Source organism: Gracilinanus agilis, chromosome 3 (genome assembly GCF_016433145.1).
Source record: "Gracilinanus agilis isolate LMUSP501 chromosome 3, AgileGrace, whole genome shotgun sequence".
NCBI lineage: Eukaryota > Metazoa > Chordata > Mammalia > Didelphimorphia > Didelphidae > Gracilinanus > Gracilinanus agilis.
This window is the reverse complement of record NC_058132.1, coordinates 43,755,800-43,775,861: the sequence shown is the minus strand read 5'-3', so window position 1 is coordinate 43,775,861 and position 20,062 is coordinate 43,755,800. Positions and strand designations below refer to the sequence as shown.

General features: G+C 36.9%; 1 protein-coding gene across 1 annotated transcript in view; it reads left to right on the top strand.

Annotated features, from left to right (window-relative positions):
• Positions 1-5,726, top strand: part of LOC123243083 (solute carrier family 2, facilitated glucose transporter member 5-like) — a 35,851-nt gene extending 30,125 nt beyond the window's left edge. The window contains exons 11-12 of the mRNA XM_044671260.1: positions 2,477-2,604; positions 5,066-5,726. Of these exons, the coding sequence (XP_044527195.1) occupies positions 2,477-2,604; positions 5,066-5,266 (329 nt within the window). The 3' untranslated portion in view covers positions 5,267-5,726. The remainder of the gene's footprint in view (positions 1-2,476; positions 2,605-5,065) is intronic.
• The last annotated feature ends 14,336 nt before the right edge of the window (positions 5,727-20,062 follow it).

Below are 20,062 nucleotides of genomic sequence, written 5' to 3'. Positions count from 1 at the left end.
ATGGGGGTTAAGTGACTTGCCCTGGGTCACACAGCTGGGAAGTGTCTGATGCCAGATTTGAACCTAGGACCTCCCCTCTCTAGGCCTGGCTCTTAATCCACTGAGCTACCCAGCTGCCCCCCAGAATACAGTTTTTTTGAGAGTTATAAATATAATTTTGCCATATAGGAATATGAACAATTCAACCTTCCCGAAGCCCTTAAAAATTATTTTTTTCTCTTGTTTACCTTTTCATGTTTCTCTTCAATTTTGCATTTGGACATAAAATTTCCATTTAGTTCTGGTCTTTCCTTTACAAATACTTGTAAATCTTCTATTTTGTTAAATGCTCATACTTTTCCCTGGAAGTATATAGTCAGTTTTGATAGGTAGGTGATTCTTGGTTTTAGACCCAATTCTCTTGCCTTTCTGAATGTAATATTTCTAGTCTTGTGGTCCTATAGTGTGGAAGTTGCCAGGTCCTGTGTAATACTTACTGGTGCTCTTTGATATCTGAATTGTCTCTTTCTGGCTTCTTGCAATATTTTCTCCTTAGCTTGGAAGCACTTAAGTTTTGCAGTTACCTTCCTGGGAATTGTCTTTTGAGGATTACATTAATGTAGAGGGTAATCTATTGGCTCTTTCAATGTCTATTTTGCCCTCTTGTTCAAGAATATCAGTGGTGCAGTTTCTTGTTTAATTTCTGGTAATATGATATTAAGACTTCTGTATTTTTTCTGTATTTCCAGATAGACCTATGATTCTCAAATTGTCTATCCTGAACCTGTTTTTTGAGGTCCATCATCTTCTCAATGAGATATTTCGTGTTTCCTTCTGATTTGTCATTGTTTTGACTTTGCTTTATTAATTTTGCTGTCTTGTAAGATCATTAGCTTCTATTTGGCCAATTCTAATCTTTAAAGACCTGTTTTCAGCTATTATCTTTTGATTATACTTTTTGGTTTGGTCTATCCTGGTTTTCATGGCTTCCAGCAGGTCAATTCTGGTCTCCAATTATCATTTCATTTGGTTTCTGGGCTTCTTTTTCCAAGTGGGAGATTCTGTCTTTTTAAACTGTTCTTTCCCACTTTTCTTGCCAAGTTTCTTCTATCTTTCTTACTTAGTTCTTGAAGTCAAATTTGAGTTCCTAGAGAGCTTGTAAAAAATTTCCTTTTTTTTTTTTCCTTTGGAAAGTTTGGATGTGTTTACTTATTTGTCTCACTCTGCTGTCTCCTCTATAGTCTGCTGTTTTTCTCCATAGAATTTATCTGGAGTCAGAGGCTTTTTTTTTTTTTTTTGTAGTTGTAGGTTGTAGTTCTTGGTGGTATTGGTATTGGTGGCCATTGCTATGTTAGTTTTTTTCTTCCCTTCCCAGCCAGAAATCTGAATGAGGAGGGTAGACAGCTCTCTGTATCTAGCTACAGAGAGGTTTTGCCCTGAGGCTATTTTTCTGTCTCCACCATATCTGCTGTGGGCAGCCCCTCTCTTACCTATCTTTTTACCCAACATCCACGTTTCTCAGCCTCCTGGGTTCCCAACATTTGGTGCCCTCAGGGATAAATCTGTGGTGTCCTCAGCCTCCCAGACCCCACCATCAGAACCTAAAGATTGCCCCCTGCTCAGTCTGACTCTGGGGTAGGTGTAGTTCGGGAGGGGTAATCAGCTCATTCTTTGATAGGTGGAAATAGGGGAAATCCCCTTATAGCATGGAAATATCCAAACCCTGCCTATCTTCAATGCTGCACCCTATGGCTACAGCTCCTTCACTCATCTGATTTTGATTTTTGTCTTTTAGAGGTGGTTTATATTGGGGGGGGGGGTGAGAAGAAGACCCTTGCTTCTACTCTGGGGTCATCTTAGCGGGGAAGTCCCAGTGAGAATTTTCAAATAGGATACCATTGAGTATGTTACTGAGGGATCCATTAAGTATATTACATATATAGCCATTGAATATTATAATCAACCAGCTTCTTCGTATTGTAATGTTCAACATAATGGGCAGAGTGCTCTTTGGTCATAATCCTTCTTCCTACACTATGTGACCATGGGAAGTCATTTACCTATATGAAAGTCAATTTCCTCACCTGTACAACAGACATAATAATACCTATGAGAGCCATCCAATAGAGTTATTGGAAAGGTCAGATGAGGTTGTGTCTGGAAAATGCAGTACACATATTTTTTCCTCATTCTAATTGTCCTCTCATAGCCATGAAATGTCAAAATTTGATTAGTGACAAGCTAGGTAGACCCAGGAATTTTGACACAGCTGACACACTATTGATTTTGAATTTGAACATTTGACTATCTCTTCTATAGTACCCAGCCCTTTTAAAAAAGTAGCTTCAAGGGAAAAACTCACTCATTCTATTGGTAGAGGGCTTTTCCCTATTTGGACCAATGTTCTAGAGCCCTGCCCTATTACCTAAAAAATGGAATTATAGGGAAGAGGAGTCCCAACATCCTTTTCTCACTCATCCATGTCTTTCTTTCCAAGGTCCTATTCCTGCATTGATCATCACTGAAATCTTCCTCCAGTCATCCCGACCAGCTGCATTCATGGTCGGAGGCACTGTCCACTGGCTTTCCAATTTCATTGTGGGACTAATCTTTCCTTTCATGCAGGTAAGAGGGAAACTGATCCCTAGATCACCAGAAAAGACCCTAAAATTCAAATAACTTCCATCAAGCACAGGAGCTGGCATATGATTGGCACTTCAGTCAATATTGTACCTTGTATTGCTATGAGTGCTATTATAAATACTTCAGGGTATATAGACACTTTCTTCTCATCTGGTATCCTTGGAGTACATAGCTAGAAGTAGAAACTTTTAGTCACTTTATTTGCATAACTCAAAATTGTCTTCCCGAATGTTCATATTAAACTCACTGCTCCACTAATACCAATCTCTAGTTTAAGTATCTTCCCACAACCTCTCCAACATTGACTATCAAAAGACAATTTATTAAGTGTCTTCTGTGACTATCAATCAGTAAACATTAATTAAGTATTTTCTATATGTCAGGCATTATACTAAGCCCTTGGGACACAAAAAAAGGCAGAAAACAGTCCTTGTCCTCGAGGAGATTAAACTCTTAATTGGAGAGATAATAAGCTTTATGCAGGATAAATAGGAAATAAAGAACAGAAGGAAATCACTGGAATGAAGGGGGGATTGGGGAAGGCTTTCTGTAGAAAGTGAGATTTTAGTTAGGACTAAAAGGAAGCCAAGATTAAAACCAGTGGAAATGCACGTTGGCTATTGGGGAAGGGGTGGGGGGGAGAGCAAAAGGGAAGTGAAGGGGAAAGTAAAAACATGAATCATGGAAAATTCCCCCCCAAAAAAATAAATAAATAAAAGGAAGCCAAGGGAGATCAGAAGTTGGAATTGAGGGAAAAGAGCATTCCAGGCAGGGGAGACAGAAAAAATACCCCAGAGTGATGGAGGGTCTTATTCATGGACTAGCCAAGAGGCCAGCATCATTGAGCATGTTTGTAGACAGTGGAAAATGAGCCAGTAGAGAGGGAAAGATTGAAAAAAAGTAAAAGAGTGGAGATGACAGAGGGGACAATCTTTTGGAGATGATAGGATGGAAAGAGATCACTTGAACAAGTAGAGGGCTTAGCCTTGGTAAGAGTGGGGTAACATCATCATGTGAGATGGTATCTGAGTGATAAGAGATGAAGAAGAGGGGAAAGGAGGGAGTTTATGATGAATGGTCTCGATTTTTTTCTGTACAATATAGGCAAAATTCTCTGCTGAGAAATTGGAAGAATAGGGAACCATGAGAAATTTGAGGGAGGATGAAAAGGTTTGGGAGAGCCACTGTGGAAAGTGGGATAGTAAGTTGATAAGGTATAGAAGTATTGCCTAGAGGCAGTGAGGATTCATGTGAGGTTGTTATATAACAAATTTATAGTGGGCCTAGTCATGTTTGTGTGATTTTTTTTTCCACATTCATTCACCAACACATATGGACAAGAAGGCAACAAGTGGTTGGAATGATTCAAGGTTGAGGTTTGGCTAGATATAATCAGTGATGTGATAAGGGAGCCAGAAATTCAAGAGAGAAGTTCAGTGTAGAGGTAAATTGGTTCAGAAATAGGATGGAGAGAAGAAGAGAGAGTGACTAGTGCATGAGAGATAGCCTAGGAGAGAACTGTGAGGGGTCAATAGATTGTGGAGATCATGATATGGATGAAGTAGGGGTTATGTAAGGGAAAGCAGAGGGAGAAGAAAAAGCCAATAGGTTATGGTTAGATAAAGGGATTTCAGAATTCTTGAACATGGAAGTAATATATTTGTAGGTGATAACAAAGTCAAAACTATAACCATCTTTGGGTGGCTGAAGTGGGGACAGACACCATAGCTTATGGGAAGTGAATAGGTTGAGGAACTGACTGGTTAGGATATTTGAGAGAGAATCAACATATTTGCTGAAATTAACTTGTGTCAGGGCAGAAGTTGGGGATGAGAGAAAAATTGTAGGTCAGATGCCAAACTCATTGAGGAAGGAAGGGAAGTGAAGGGATGATCTGTAAGACAATAACCACAAGGATTTTGATTGAATGATAGATATGAGTAAGATATGAACCTGAGAGATATGAGTAAGATATGAACCTGAGAGACAAACAGACAGAGAAGGAGGGTTAGAGAGAGGGTAAGACCCTAGAAATGGTAATGGGGAGCAAGGAGTCCTCTAACTCCATGCCTTGACCAGTGAGCTGAAGGGAATAAGTGAATGTGTGTGGCCAGTACTGAAAAGGGTTGTCAAAGAGTCTGTGCCATCAAGAGAAAGTCAGGTTTGGGTAAGAGCTAGTAGATGGAAGAAGTGGGAAGAGGAATAGATTTAAGATGAAGGGAAGTTTGTTGCCTATGAAACAAGGATTCCAGAGGTCACATTGGAAGGGCTGGGTGGAACTTGGGTGCACCTTTGGAGTGGAAATGAGGAATCAGATGGTAGGGGAATGTACAGTGGAGTATGGATGTTATACCCTTCAAAGAGTCACTGGGCTTTGAAGGGTATTATAACTAGGTGCTTAATAAAATGTTTGCTGACTTGATCCATGACTTGATCTCCACAGGTGGGTCTTGGTAACTACAGCTTCATCATCTTTGCTATAATATGTCTCCTTACCACAATTTATACATACCTCATCGTCCCAGAGACCAAGGCTAAGACATTTATGGAAATCAACCAGATTTTTGCTAAGATCAATAAGGTGTCTGAAGTTCAACCAGAGAAAGAGGAACTTCAGGACTTCAAGCCTTCTGTTCCTCTGTAGGTGGGTAGGAGTGCCTGGCCTTCAGCAGCCTGCCCTTTTCATTTTTCCAACTCAGAATTGGGCCTATCCAGAAACAGGATGGGTCCTGAACAGACTCTGGCCTGACACCTCAGGCTCCTCTGGCAAACTGAGAACATCCATTGAATTTTGGGGTGGAGATTCTGAACAAATCAAGATCTTCTGGGTTAGTCACCAGCTGAGACTAAACCAGGACTCACAGCTGCTCCTCAGCCTGGCTGGGGCAGTAACTTCTTATATTAACTTTTATACTGAAAACAATCACCATGGAAAAAGGAGAAGAGCAAAGTTTGGGGACCCTCAGAGGCCTTTGGACACCCTGGTAGAATCGGTTTCCTCCTTCCTTCCACATTCTGCCTTTGGAAACATCATTCTTAGAAAATGTGATGTTAAAAGCACAAACATGTCAAAATAAATGGATGGTTGTGAATAATTTAACTAAGTGGGAGCATAAAGGGTCAAGAGGGACCCTTTCTAACCTTTATTCTAAATGTCATTTGTTAAGGTAAACTCTCATTGTTTCTCTTTACTCATTAAAGCTGCCCTGATTATTTTCCATTTTGACAGGCTTCTTTCTGGTAACTAGTAATTGGTCATACTCTGATATTCCAAAGATTTGTGACCTCACTGATTCTGGAGTGCCCTTTCCCCACTACCCTTAGAGAGATTGAATCTCTACCCTCATGAGATTCTCATCCTTGTCCCACTGCTGGTTCACCTCACCATGAAGGGTCCACCCAACATATTCAATGCCTTTTTGTTGTTGTCTTGACATCAGTTTGGCGTTTCAATACAGAAATAAGTAAGAGGAAGTTGGAAGGACAGGGACCTCCCAACGTTATAAAGTCTAAAGATTGTTTGTAAAAAATTATGACTGTTTCATAATTGGTCCAAAAATGTTCCCTTTCAATTCCTTACAGTGATAGTTCCACTTAAAAGAAAGAAAAATGTCTTTCACTTGAATAAAAGGATGAGAGATCTTGATCAAGCCAAGACCCAAGGGGTAAGTTGGTGCTGAGTAGGTGCCATGGAAAGGCAGACTCTTGGGTGACCAACAAACCTGAGCAGGAGCAGGGGAGAAGTGGGCAAAGGACTTGGGAGGAATCTCTCCAGGGGAAGAGAAGGATGTCATAGATGGATTCACTGCTTGGAGCTCAGTGCTGTGGAAGGAAGCTCAGAAGAGACACCCCTGCCCCTGCCCAGATGATATGTGGAAGATGGTTGGTCTTTGTCTAACAGGCTTCCTCTAGATTTAAGAATGTAAGCTCCTTGAAGGCAGGACCTATTGGTTTTTTAGCTTTGTGTCTTCCCAAGTGCCTGGCACAGAGTAGGGACTGCTGAATTGAATTCTATTCCCAACCTGACCTCCTTTAGAGACCAAAATAGGTTAAAATGAAGGGATGGGAGAGCAGGGAGGAGGGAAAGGTGAAGGCTGGAAGATGGGATTGTTTTTAAATCATCACAGGAAAATGACCAAAATCAATGGTACTGAAATTTAGATCACTTGAGGTTTGCCAAGGGCTTTCGATATGTTATGCTATGCTAGCCTCTCAAAAGCCTTTCCAAGTAATTACAAGTGTTTTACAGATGAGGCAACTGAGACTCAGGTCGAGTGACTCACTTGCCCAGTGTCTGTTTCTATGCCAATCCCAGATTGTTTTAATGATTACCTCTTTGTAAAATCACTTGAAATTGGGAGCTACTAGGCTGCCTTCTTTCCTTTTTTTTTAAACCTTAACTTCTGTGTATTGGCTCCTCAGTGGAAGAGTGGTAAGGGTGGGCAATGGGGGTCAAGTGACTTGCCCAAGGTCACACAGCTGGGAAGTGTCTGAAGCCAGATTTGATCATATTTTTTTCCACTGATTTCCTTGATATCCTTGATCTTTTTTCCTTCCATTTCCTTGTTATTATTTTCTAGCTCTAGGAAAGAATTCTTTTGTTGCTTGATTGGTATGACACTAAGTAAATTAATTTTGGAATAAATGTTTACCTTCGGTCTTAGAATTGATACAAGATTGTTTCCAAGGCAAAAGAGTCTTAAGGATTAGGCAGTTGGAGTTAAGTGATTTACTCAAGGGTCACACAGCTACAAAATGTCTGTGGTCATATTTGAACCCAGGTCCTCCTGGTACACTATCCACTAAGCCACCCAGCTATCCTAATACATAAATGTACATTTAGAATTGTCAATTTTATTTTATTCCTTGGCCTACCCTTAACATTAATATTTCTCCAGTCTTTATTATAAGTGAAAAGTCTTTTATTAATTATAACATATAATTCCTGAGTTTGCTTTGAGTGGCAAAAGATGCCCAAATATTTTATGTTGTCTGTAGTTATTTTAATGGAATTTCTTCATGTCTTCCTGCTTAGTTTTATTAGTAGTATATAGAAATGCTGATGATTTATGTGGGTTTATTTTATATCCTGCAACTTTGCTAAAATTGTTCAATGTTTCAACTAATTGTTTAGGTGATTCTCTAGGATTTTCTAAGTACTCCATCATATCTTCTGAAAAAAATAATAATTTTGTTTCTTTTTGGCCTGTTCTTGTTTCTTTTTCTTATCTTATTGCTTGATCTTGCATTTCTAGAATGACAATAAATGATAGTGGTGATAATGGCCATCTTTGCTTCACCTCTGATCTTCTTGGGAAAATTTCTAGTTTATCCTCATTATAGATAATGCTTGCTCTGGGTTTTTTTTTTTAATTTCCAAAATTTAATTAATTAATTAAGAATATTTTTCCATGGTTACATGATTCATGTTCTTTCTCCCCTCCACCACCACCCCCTCCCAAAGCCAACGTGGAATTTTGCTCTGGGTTTTAGATAGATACTATTTATCGTTTTAAGAAAAGCTCCAGTTTTTGAAATTCAGAATGGGTGTTGTATTTTATCAAAAGCTCTTTTTTTGTATCAGTTGACATAATCAAATGACATTTGTTGTTTTCATTATTATATGGCAATTATGCTTATAGCTTTCCTAATGTTGAACCAACCCTGCATTTCTGGTCTAAATCCCACCTGGTCATAGTGTATACCCTTGAGATATATTGTTATAATCTCCTGGCTAGTATTTTATTTAATTTTTTTGCATAAATATTCATTAGAGAAATTAGTCTATAGTTTTCTTTTTACTTTGCTCTCCACAGTATAGGTATTAAAATATTTTGTGTCACAGAAGGAATGTGATAGGGCTCCTTTATTTACTTTTCCAAATAATTTGCAAAATATTGAAATTAATTATTCTTTAAATATTTGGTAGAATTCACTTGTAAATCCATCTGGTTCTGGTGAACTTCTTATTGCGAGTTCATTTATGGCTTGTTCAATTTTCCTTTTTAATAATTAGACAAAATAGCTCCTAATTAAGTACTTTAATTTCATTTTGGTAGTGCATTCAGCTTTTTCATTTTTAAAACTGGTAATTTTTGTTTTTCTTTTTTATTTTAATCAAATTAACCAATGGTTTTTCCCCCATAAAATCAGCTTCTGGTTTTATTAATTAGTTCAAAATTTTTTTACTTTCAACTTTATTCATCTCTCCTTTGACTGTTGGAATTTCCAATTTAGTGTTTAACTGAGGATTTTTAATTTGTGTTTTTTTCTAGTTTTCTTTTTTTTTTAAGTTATGTACCCAATGATTGACCTATTCTTTCTCTCTTATTGATATAAATATTTAGAGATATAAATTTTCTATACGTACTGCTTTGATTGAATCTGACAAATTTTGGCATGTTGTTTCATTGTTGTCATTCTCTTTAACAAAAATATGTTTGTTACTATAATTTTTTTACCCACTCATTCTTTAGGAATAGATTATCGAGTTTCCAATTATTTTTTAATCTTTGCTTCTAAGGCCTTTTATTGAATATAATTTTTGTTGCATTATGATCCAAAAGGGATGCATTTAATATTTCTATTTTTCTGCATTTGTTTGTAATTTTTTTGTTATATCTTAACACATGGTTAATTTTTTTGAAGGTGCCATTTTCAGCTGAGAAAAAGACATATTCCTTTTTATTCCTATTCAGTTTTCTCTAGAGATTCATCATATATAACTTTTCTAAAATTGTATTCACCTCCTTAGCTTCTTATTTACTTTATGGTTAGGTTATTTGATTCTGAGAAGGATGATTTGAGGTTTTCCACTATTATAGTTTTAGTGGCTATTTTTTCTGTAATTTATTTATCAATGTTATACCATTTGGTTCAGTACTGATATTATTTCATTGTCAATGATACCTTTCAGCAAAATGTAGTTTCCTTGAATATCTTTTAACAAGATCATTTTTCCATTTGCTTTGTCTGAGGTCATGGTCACTACCTATGCATTTTTTACTTCAACTAAAGCATAATAGATTCTATTCCAACCTCTTATTTTAACTTCATGTGTATCTTTCTGTTTCAAATAAAAAACAAACGTTTTGTTGCATCTTGCTTTATAATTCATTCTGTTTTTCATTTCTGTTTCATGAACGAATTCATCCTATTCACATTCATAGCTATGATTATTGTGGAGTTCCCTCTGGCCTATTTTCTTCTGCTTATCTGTCTTTTTTTTTTTTTTTTACTCTGTTCTTTCTCAAAAGTCTATTTCACTTCTGACCACTGCCTCCTTTAATCCACCCCCTCTCTTATCAATCTTTCCCTTTCTGTTAGCCCCTTTCCCTCCCAATTCTTTATTGGGTAAGATGGATTTCTGTACCCAACTGCACATGTATATATAATCTTTCATCTTTGAACCAGTTCAAATGAGAATGAGGTTCAAGTGTTGCATACCCCTACCCCATTTTCCCCTCCATGTAATACTTTTTCTTGCACTTCTCTTTAATGTGAGATTATTTCCCTGATTTTCCTTCTCCCTTCCCCCCTTTTCCAGTAGACCCTTTTTTTCTCATTCCTCCAGTTTTGGGGGGATCATCTCAACATAATCAACTCATTTGTAGATCCAACTGCCCTAATCATGATGAAGTTCTTAAGAGTCACACATGTCATTTTGTCATAGAAATGCAAACAGTTTAACCTTATTAAGACCTTTATGATTTCTCTTTCATGTTTGTCTTTTTATGCTTCTCTTGAGTCTTATGTTTGAATGAGACATTTTCTGCTCAACTCTGGTCTTTTCATCAGGAATGCTTGAACATCCTCTAATTCATTAAAGATCTATTTCACCCCCTGAAGAATTATGCTCAGTTTTTCTGGGTAGGAAGTTCTTAGCTGTAATCCTAGCTTCTTTGCCTTCTGAATCATCATATTCCAAGCCCTGTATTCCCTTAACATCATAACTATAAATCTTGTGATATCCTGACCAGGGCTCCATTGGTTTTCAGGTTGTTTCTTTCTGTTTTCAGTATTTTCTCCTTGACCTGGGAGTTCTGGCTACTGTATTCCTTGGATATTTTGAGATTTCAAGAGGTGATCAGTAGATTATTTCAATTTTGCCATCTCGTTTTAAGATATTAGGACAGATTTCCTTTATAATTTATTGAAATATATTTTCTATATTCTTTTTTGATCATGGCTTTTAGATAGTTCAATAAATCTCACTTTACCTCTTCTCAATCTATATTCTAGATCAATTCTTTTTCCATTAAGATATTTCACATTTTCTTCTTTTCTTTCTTTTTATTTGATTTGATTGTTTCTGAATGTGTCATGGAATTATTAAGCTTCCACTTGTCCAATTCTAATTTTTTGAGAAAGTATTTTCTTCACTGAGGTTTTTTTTTTACCTCTTTTTGTACTATTTAGCTAATTCCTTTTTTAGGTGCTATTTTCTTTAGTACTTTTTAATGTCTCTTTCACCAAGCTATTAATTATCTCTCTTTTTAAAGTAAACCTTTAGGGGCAGCTGGGTAGCTCAGTGGATTGAGAGCCAGGCCTAGAGACAGGAGGTCCTAGGTTCAAATCCGGCCTCAGACACTTCCCAGCTGTGTGACCCTGGGCAAGTCACTTGACCCCCATTGCCTACCCTTACCAATTTTCCACCTATAAGTCAATACGCAGAAGTTAAGGGTTTAAAATTAAAAAAATATTAAAAATAATAATAATAAAGTAAACCTTTACCTTTGGTTCCAAGGTAGAAGAGCAGTAAAGGATAGGCAATTGGGGTTAAGTGACTAGCTCAGGTTCAGTCACATAGGATATGTGTGAGGCCAGATTTGAAACCAGGTTCCCCATTTCTAAGCCTGGCTGAACTACCTAACTGCCACTGAACTACCTAACTGCCCTTGTCAATTATCTTTTCTTAATGTTTATTTTCTTTGTACAAAAACTTTTCAATTTATGAATTCAAAACTGTCCATTTTGCATTTCACAATGCTCTCTTGTTGATTCACCCTCTCCTAGCCATAAAGCTGGTAGTTGGGATGTTCTTTTGGTTCTGCTTCTTTTTCTCTGCATGAATTCATGCAGATCTTTCCAGATTTTTCTGAAATCATCCCACTTATCATTTCTTATAGCACAACAGTATTCCATCAACAACATGTACCACAAGTTGTTCAGCCATTCTCCAACTGATGGACATCCCCTCAATTTCCAACTCTTTGTCACCACAAAAAGAGCTGCTATAAATATTTTTGTGCAAGCAGGTCCTTTCCCTCTTTTTATATTTCTTTAGGATTCAGACCCAGTAGTGGTATTACAGGATCAAGGACATGCAAAATTTTATATCCCTTTGGACATGGTTACAAATTGCCCTCCAGAATGATTGGATCAGTTTACAACTCCACCAACAATGCATTAGTGATCCAGTGCCACATCTCCCCCAATATTTATCACTTCCCTTTCCTGTCATATTGACCAACATAATAGGTGCCGAGGTGGTACATCAGCATTGCTTTAATGTTTATTTCTCTAATCAAAAGTGATTTAGAACATTTTTTCACAAGATTATTGATAGCTTTGATTTTTTCATCTGAAAATTGCTTGTTCATATCCTTTGACAATTTGTCCATTGGGGCAGTGGCTTATGTTCTTATAAATTTGACTTAGTTACCTATAGATTTGAGGAATGAGACCTTTAACACAGAAATTCATTATGAAATTTCTTCCTGGTTGTTTTGCTTCTAATCTTGGTTACATTAGTTTGTTTGTACAAAAGCTTTTTTAATCTAATATAATCAAAATTATTCACTTTACATCTTATAATGCTCTTTATTTCTTTCTCTTTATTTGTCATAAATTCTTTGCTTTCCAAAGATTTTCTAGGTAAACTATTCTAAGTTCCCCTAATTTAGTTATGGTATCATTCTTTATATCTAGGTCATATACCCATTTTGACCTTATCTCGGTATAGGGTGTGAGATATTAGTCTATACCTAGTTTCTGCCATACTTTTTTCCAATTTTCCCACCAGAGCAATGAGTTCTTATTCGCAAAGCTGGAGTTTTTGGGTTTATCAAACACTAGGTTGTTAAGGTCATTTGCCCTTGTATATTGTGTTTCTAATCTACTCCACTGATCTACCATTCTATTTCTTAATCAGTACCAGGTTGTTTTGTTGATTACTGCTTTATAGTACAGTTTGAGATCTGGTACTGCTAGGCCACATTCCCTCACATTTTTTCATTAATTTCCATGAAATTCTTAATCTTTTATTCTTCTGGATTAATTTTATTATTTTTTCTCTTTCTATAAAATAATTTTGGTAGGCTGGTTGGTATGGCACTTTTTCTGTATCTATTGAGATAATCACGTGCTTCTTGTTAGTCTGGTTATTGATATGGTCAATCATGCTGATAGTTTTCCTAATATTAAACCAGTCTTGAATTCCTACCTGCCATAGTGAATGATCTTTGTGTTATATGGTATTATCCTTGCTAGTAATTTATTTAAATTTTTTGCATCTATGTTCATTAGTGAACATAATGGCCTTTAATTTTCTTTCTCTGTTTTTGCCCTTCCTGGCTTAGTATTATGTTTGTGTCATTAAAAAGAATTTTGTAGAATCCTTTCTCTGGCTATTTTCCAAAATAATTTATATAGTATTAGGATGAATTGTTCTTTAAATGTTTGATAGAATTCATTTGTGAATTTATCATCTCTGGTGATTTTTTTCTTAGGGAGTTCATTGGTGGTTTATTTATTGACATATCACTGGGGAAAATAGTACTTAATGATTGCTTTAATTTCCTATTCTTTGGTGGTGAGTTCCTGCTTTTCATTTTTAAAACTCATTATTTTATGTTCTTCTTTCCTTTTTTAATCAAATTAAGCAGTGCTCTCTCTATTTTTTTTTTCATTAAAAAACAACTAATGTTATTTATTAGTTCAGTGGTTCTCTTATAGTCAGTTTTTATTAATTTCCTCTTTAATTTTTAGGTTTCCCAATTTGGCTTTAATTGGGGATTTTTAATTTGTTCTGTTTTAGTTATATGCTCAATTTATTAGTCTACTTTTTCACTACTTTATTGATGTAAGGATTTAGTGATATGTTTCCCCCTAAGTACTGCTTTGGCTATATTCCATAAATTTTGATATGTTGATTCCTCATTGTCATTCTCATTAATGACATTGCTTCTATAATTTGTTTTTTGATGCACTTATTTTTAGAACTAGATTATTTAATTTCCAAATAATTTTTATTTGTCTTTCTATGAACCCTTATTGATAATAATTTTACTGTGTTATGACCTAAAAAGAATGCATTTATTTTTTCTGCTTTTCCATATTTGAATACAAAGTTTTTATGTCTTAACATATGGATAATTTCTGTATAGTAGTCCTGTGGTGCTGAAAAGAAGGTATATTCCTTTCTATTCCCATTAAATTTTATCCAGAAATCTATTAATTCTAACTTTTCTAAAATTTTGTTCACTTCCTTTACTTCTTTCTTATTTCTTGGTTTGATTTATCTAGATCTGAAAGGGGGAAGTTAAAGTCCTCCCTCACCCCTGTATAGTTTTACTGTCTATATCCTCCTGATGCTCATTTAATTTCTCCTTTAAAAATATGAAGGCTATGCCATTTGGTGCATACATGTTTAGTATTAATATTACTTCGTTGTCAACAGTGCCTTTTAGCAAGACAAAATTTCCTTACTTATCTCTTTTAATCAGATCTATTTTTGTTTTAGCTTTGTTTGGGATCATGATTGCTGTTCCTGATTTTTTTACTTAAGATGATGTACATTAAATTCTATTCCAGTTCTTTACTCCATGTGTGTCTTCCTACCTCAAATATGCTACTTGTAAACAACATAAGATTCTGATTTTTAAGCCACTCAGGTCTCTGCTTCCATTTTATAGTTGAGTTCAATCCATTCACATTCACAGTTATGATTACCAACTGTAAAGATAGAACTATCTCTCTTTGTCTATTTTAATGAAATCAATCAGAAACCTTTAACTCAATCAAGAACTCTAAGCACCCCTACTTAACACATAAGTAAGAGAGTTCATAAATCAAAAACTCTCACCTCCAAAGGAGACTGTCCAGCCATGGGTAGGATGAAGCAAATTGAAAGACTGCAAATGGTTTCTATGAAGAAGGAGGAGAGACAGAAAATGGGGTATATCATGGGCTGGAGAGCTTGGCCTTCTACCATTCCTTTCCTGGCATTTGGGGAGATTGTTTCTGGAGATTCCTGCCTTGGCTTTGGAGGAGACTCTTTACCCGGATTATGTGTGAGTGAGAGGAGCTACTTTCTTTTCCCTGGAGTCATTCTGGTGGAACTCTGGCTGAACACACCACTGGCTTTTATGGCTGAGTATTACAGGGCAATTCATGTGGAGATTGGGACTTGGGGAAACCGCTGTTGGGGGGCTGAGCCAGACTTCACAGGAGAAGTGCTGGTAGGCTTGTTTTGGCTCTGTCTCTTATCTACATTTCCCACTTTCACTCTTTCCACCTCTTTGTAAATAAAAACCACTAAAAGTCATTTTGACTTGAGCTATAATATTTTAAAATCGGTGACCACAATATAATTTTAAAACTCCCTTATTGAGTCAAAAATCCCAATTTTAATACTTACACAACTGTGTGTTCCCCTCCATCTCATTTTCCCCTTTTGATCCTACTCTTTCTCCTTTCACTCTGTCCCTCCTCCCAAGTGTTTTACTTCTAATCACTAATCCCTACTTCCTCCTTTTGATTAATACCACCACCACCACCACCACCCTTATTCACTTTCTGCTTCTCAATAGGGTAAGATAGGATTCTATATCCAAATGAGTATGATTGTTATTCCCTCTCTGAGGAAATTCCAATGAAAGTAAGATTTAAGCATTGCCTGTCACCAGTCTCATCTTTTCCTCCACTATAATAGTTTTTCATGCCTCTTTAAGTGAGGTTTCCCCCTCTCTCTTCCCTTTTCTCTCAGAAAAATTCTCTTTTACACCCCTTGATATTTTTTTGGCATATCATATCTACTATCTATCTATATCTATATCTATATCTATACACATATATATCATACATATCATACTAATCAACTTATACCCATAACTTCTGTCTTTGTGTACTCCTAACTAGTATAATATTGATTTTAATATTTAAGAATTTTAAATAGAATTTTTCTGCACAGGAATACATATAGTTTAGCTTTATTGGTCTTGTGTTTAGACATCATATGTTTCTGTTTAGCTCTGGTCTTTTCATCAGGAATGCTTGGAAATCTGATATTTTATTATATAACCATTTTTACCCCTGAAAGAATATACTCAGTTTTGCTGGGCAGGTGATTCTGCATTATCAACCTAGATTTTTTGCCTTCCAGAATATCATATTCCAAACGTTCTGATCCTTTCATGTGGAGGCTGATAAGTCTTATATAATCCTAACTTTGGCTCCATGGTATATGAATTTTTTCTTTCTGGCTTCTTGCAGTATTTTCTCCTTGGCTTTTGGGTTCATGAATTTAGCTCTAATATTCCTTGGGAGTTGTCTTTTGGGGATTTCTTTCTGGAGGTGAACTCTAGAGTCTTTCAATTTTTATTTTACTCTCTCATTCAAGAATATCAGGGCAGTTTTCTTTGATAATTCTTGTCTTATGATGGCCAGGCTTTTGTTTTTTAATCATGGTTTTCAAGGAATACAATAATTCTTAAATTGTCCCTTCTGGATCTATTTTCTAGGTCATTTGTATTTTCAATGAGCTATTTCATGTTATCTTCTGTTTTTTTCATTCTTTTGATTTTGTTTTATTATTTCTTGATGTCTCATGTAGTCATTAGCCTTTAGTTTCCCATTTCTAATTTTTAAGGAATGATTTTCTTCTTTGAGCTTTTGAAGCTTCTTTTTCATTTGGCCATTTCTGCTGTTATTTTTGTCTTGTATTACTTTTATTTCTCTTCCCTATTTTTTTTCTGACTCTCTTAGCTGATTTTTTTTATTCTTTTTTTTAAAACCCTTAACTTATGTGTATTGACTCCTAGGTGGAAGAGTGGTAAGGGTGGGCAATGGGGGTCAAGTGACTTGCCCAGGGTCACACAGCTGGGAAGTGTCTGAGGTCAGATTTGAACCTAGGACCTTCTGTCTCTAGGCCTGACTCTCAATCCACTGAGCTACCCAGCTGCCCCCTCTTAGCTGATTTTTTAAAAATCCTTATCTTCTGTCTTGGAATCAATACCTTGTACTGACTCCAAGGCAGAAGAGTAGTAAAGGCTAGGAATGAGGGTCAAGTGACTTGCCCAGGGTCACACAGCAGGGAAGTGTCTGAGGCCAGATTTGAACCTAGGCCTCCAGTCTCTAGGCCTGGTTCTCAATCAACTGAGCCACCCAGCTGCCCCCTCTTAGCTGATTTTTGAAATCCTTTTTGAGCTCTTCCAGATTCTGAGACCAATTCATATTTTCCTTTGAAGGTCTGCATATGTTTGTTTTCCTTTCACTGTCTCCTTCTGTGTCTGTGCCTAGCTCTTTGTCTCCATGAAAATTTTCTACAGTTAGAGTGGTTTGTTTTTTTTTTTTTTCGTGTTTACTCATTTTTCCCTTTCTTTTTCTTGACTTTTACTTTTATCTTAAAGGTGAGTTCTGTTCTCAGGGTAGAGAGTACTCTTAAATTTTAATTTTTTTCTGATGCTACCATTAGCTCTGTTTCTGGATTTTTGCAAATTTCAGTTCTTCCAAAGTATATATGATGGCTCATGGGCTGAGAGCTCTGAATCCCACCTCCCACTGATGATTCAATCACTCTCTGAGATTGCTGATGGCTTGCAGAACTCAGAGAACTATGAAATACCGTGTCCTAGGACTCAAAATCTGGCCTCAAACTTGGGTAGGAACTTTTGGTCTCACTCTGGGCTTGATTACCTCAGGCACACTGTGGGCTGCCTTGGCCTGGAGCTTGTAACTTCCCCTTAAGCTTTGGTAGGAAGTATCTCTGGGCCTGTGTCTGGGTCAGGCTGTCTGGGCTTCACCCTGGGCTTACACAGACTAGGCATGCTTCATAGACCACCTAACACTTGGGTTCAAAACCTAGCTACAACTTGGGCTCGGACTTGGAACTTTACCAGGTGTGCATGGGATTGCACTGCTATTGGCTCAGGAAGGGATTCAGGATCCAGATATTGTCCCCAGGTTTAAAATTTGGAATAATAGATGTGGGGTATGGGCAGAATTGCTATTGCCTTGCACCAATACTCCCTGGTGTAGCCTCCTGCAAGCTGTGTTTCCCTTTCATTCCAGTGAACTAGACCCTCTGTGCCTTCTTTTCAAGTTGTTCTCTTCATGAAAGTTGCTTCACATTAGCTCTTTATTGGTTCCTTCACTTCAATTTTCATTTTGAGGCATTATTTTAAGGCTGGTTGGAGAGGATTCTCACAGTAGCTTGAATTTTCCCCTGCTGTTTCTCTACCATCTTCCATAATACTATTTTCATAATTTTTTACATTGTTCTCATTTCTTTTCCCCCAATTTTTTTCTATCACTCTTATTTGCATTTTCAAATCATTTTTGCTCTTTTTTAAATTATTACTTTAGCTCTTTCTGGAATTTTTGTTGGGCTTATGTCCAAACTGCAGTTTTCATTGAAACTTCCCTTGTATCTATTTTCACATTATTGTCTTCTTCCGAGTTTCTCTTAATCTTCTCTGTGACCACGGTTGATTTTTATGGTCAGATAATTTTATTATTGTTTGCTTATTTTTCCAGCACATTTTTCTTGTCTTTTAACTTTGTGTTAAAGTTGAATTCTCCTTTCCTCTGGGGAGGAAGTCATCACTGTTCCAAGCTTCAGGCTTTTTCATGGTCCTGTTTCTTCAGCTTGTTCTGGAGGTCTGTAAGTTGTCATTATTTCCAAGGTAGCATGATCCTGGAAGAGATATGGTCACTGTTCTCCTGGTCTATGAAAGATCCATGCTCTTTTATAGCTGCAAATGATAGCACTATCCAATTATCCAATGAACTACCATTATCTAGTTCCCAGAAATGCATAATGAACAATGAAGTTACCAAACAGCACTCATGCTCAGTGCAAGCACAGGGGTTCCCTGTAATCACTTTTTTTTTTAAGCCCTTAACTTCGGTGTATTGTCTCATAGGTGGAAGATTGGTAAGGGTGGGCAATGGGGGTCAAGTGACTTGCCCAGGGTCACACAGCTGGGAAGTGGCTGAGGTCGGATTTGAACCCAGGATCTCCTGTCTCTAGGCCTGACTCTCAATCCACTAAGCTATGCAGCTGCCCCCTGTAATCACTTTCTGACCAGTTGTCCAATTCTTTTATTGTCTTTGGGTTGAGAGCTCCAGAAATTACTGCTGCCATTGTTGTCACCAAGGCTGCCTGTAATGCCCATAGCTGATGTTATTACCATGTAATGCAAGACCAGTCTCCACCCCAATGTAACATACCTTTCCTTCTGACCTCCTAAATTATCTTTGACTAGAAAAAAATGTCCCCCTTACTTTGTTAGTGATACTATTTTAGAAGTGGATTTGGTGCATTATTTTTAAAGACTTTGGAGGGGAACATTGGAGGAAGAATTTTGCTGGACTGCTCCCTTTATTCTGCCATCTTGGTTGGCTTACCCATGATCTGAAGCATAATTCAAACTCAGGTCTTCCTGACTCTTAAGACCAGCCCTCTATCCCTCTGCATTGTTTCCAAGTGAAAATCAAAGGGTGAGATTTGTCCTTAGTTCCTTATGTAAATGAGAGCCTTGGGACATGAGTTTGGAAGGCAGAAAATGTTGATAATAGAAATATTTATTCCTTTTATTTGGATAGGAGGAAATTTTCATTGTTTTCCTTTTAAACTAATCAGAGCTGGGCAGATTTGTGTACAGAGCTTTCACTGACTTTTTTTTCTTTCGTTTTTATCTTATCTCCTTCACACAGTCATTAGGAAAACATACATTGAGAACTTTCAATAGCTTCCTTAAGTGATATCTTTAGATCTAAATGACATCCTTCTAAAAAGGGAATTGGAGGCAGCTAGTTGACTCTGTGTACCTAACCTAAAGTGAAGAAGATGTGAATTCAAATCAGGCCCTAGACACACAACTAGCTGTATTATCCTGGGCAAGTTTCTTAACCCTATTTGCCTCAGTTTCCTCATCTATAACCTGACCTGGCAAAAGGAATGGCAAACCATTCCAGTATCTTTGCCAAGAAAACTCCAAAAGGGGATACAAAGAGTCTGACATGACTGAACAACAAAAAATAAGGGTAATAATAACCATATCACATTGTTTATAGCATGTTGTCATTTGTAACATGCTTTCCCGCAATCAGTCCTGAGAGGTAGGTAATTAGTTATTATTCCCCCAATTTGACAGAGAAACTGAGACTGAGTGAGATGAAATAAGTAAATGGCACAGCTAGTAAGTGTCTGGGGGAG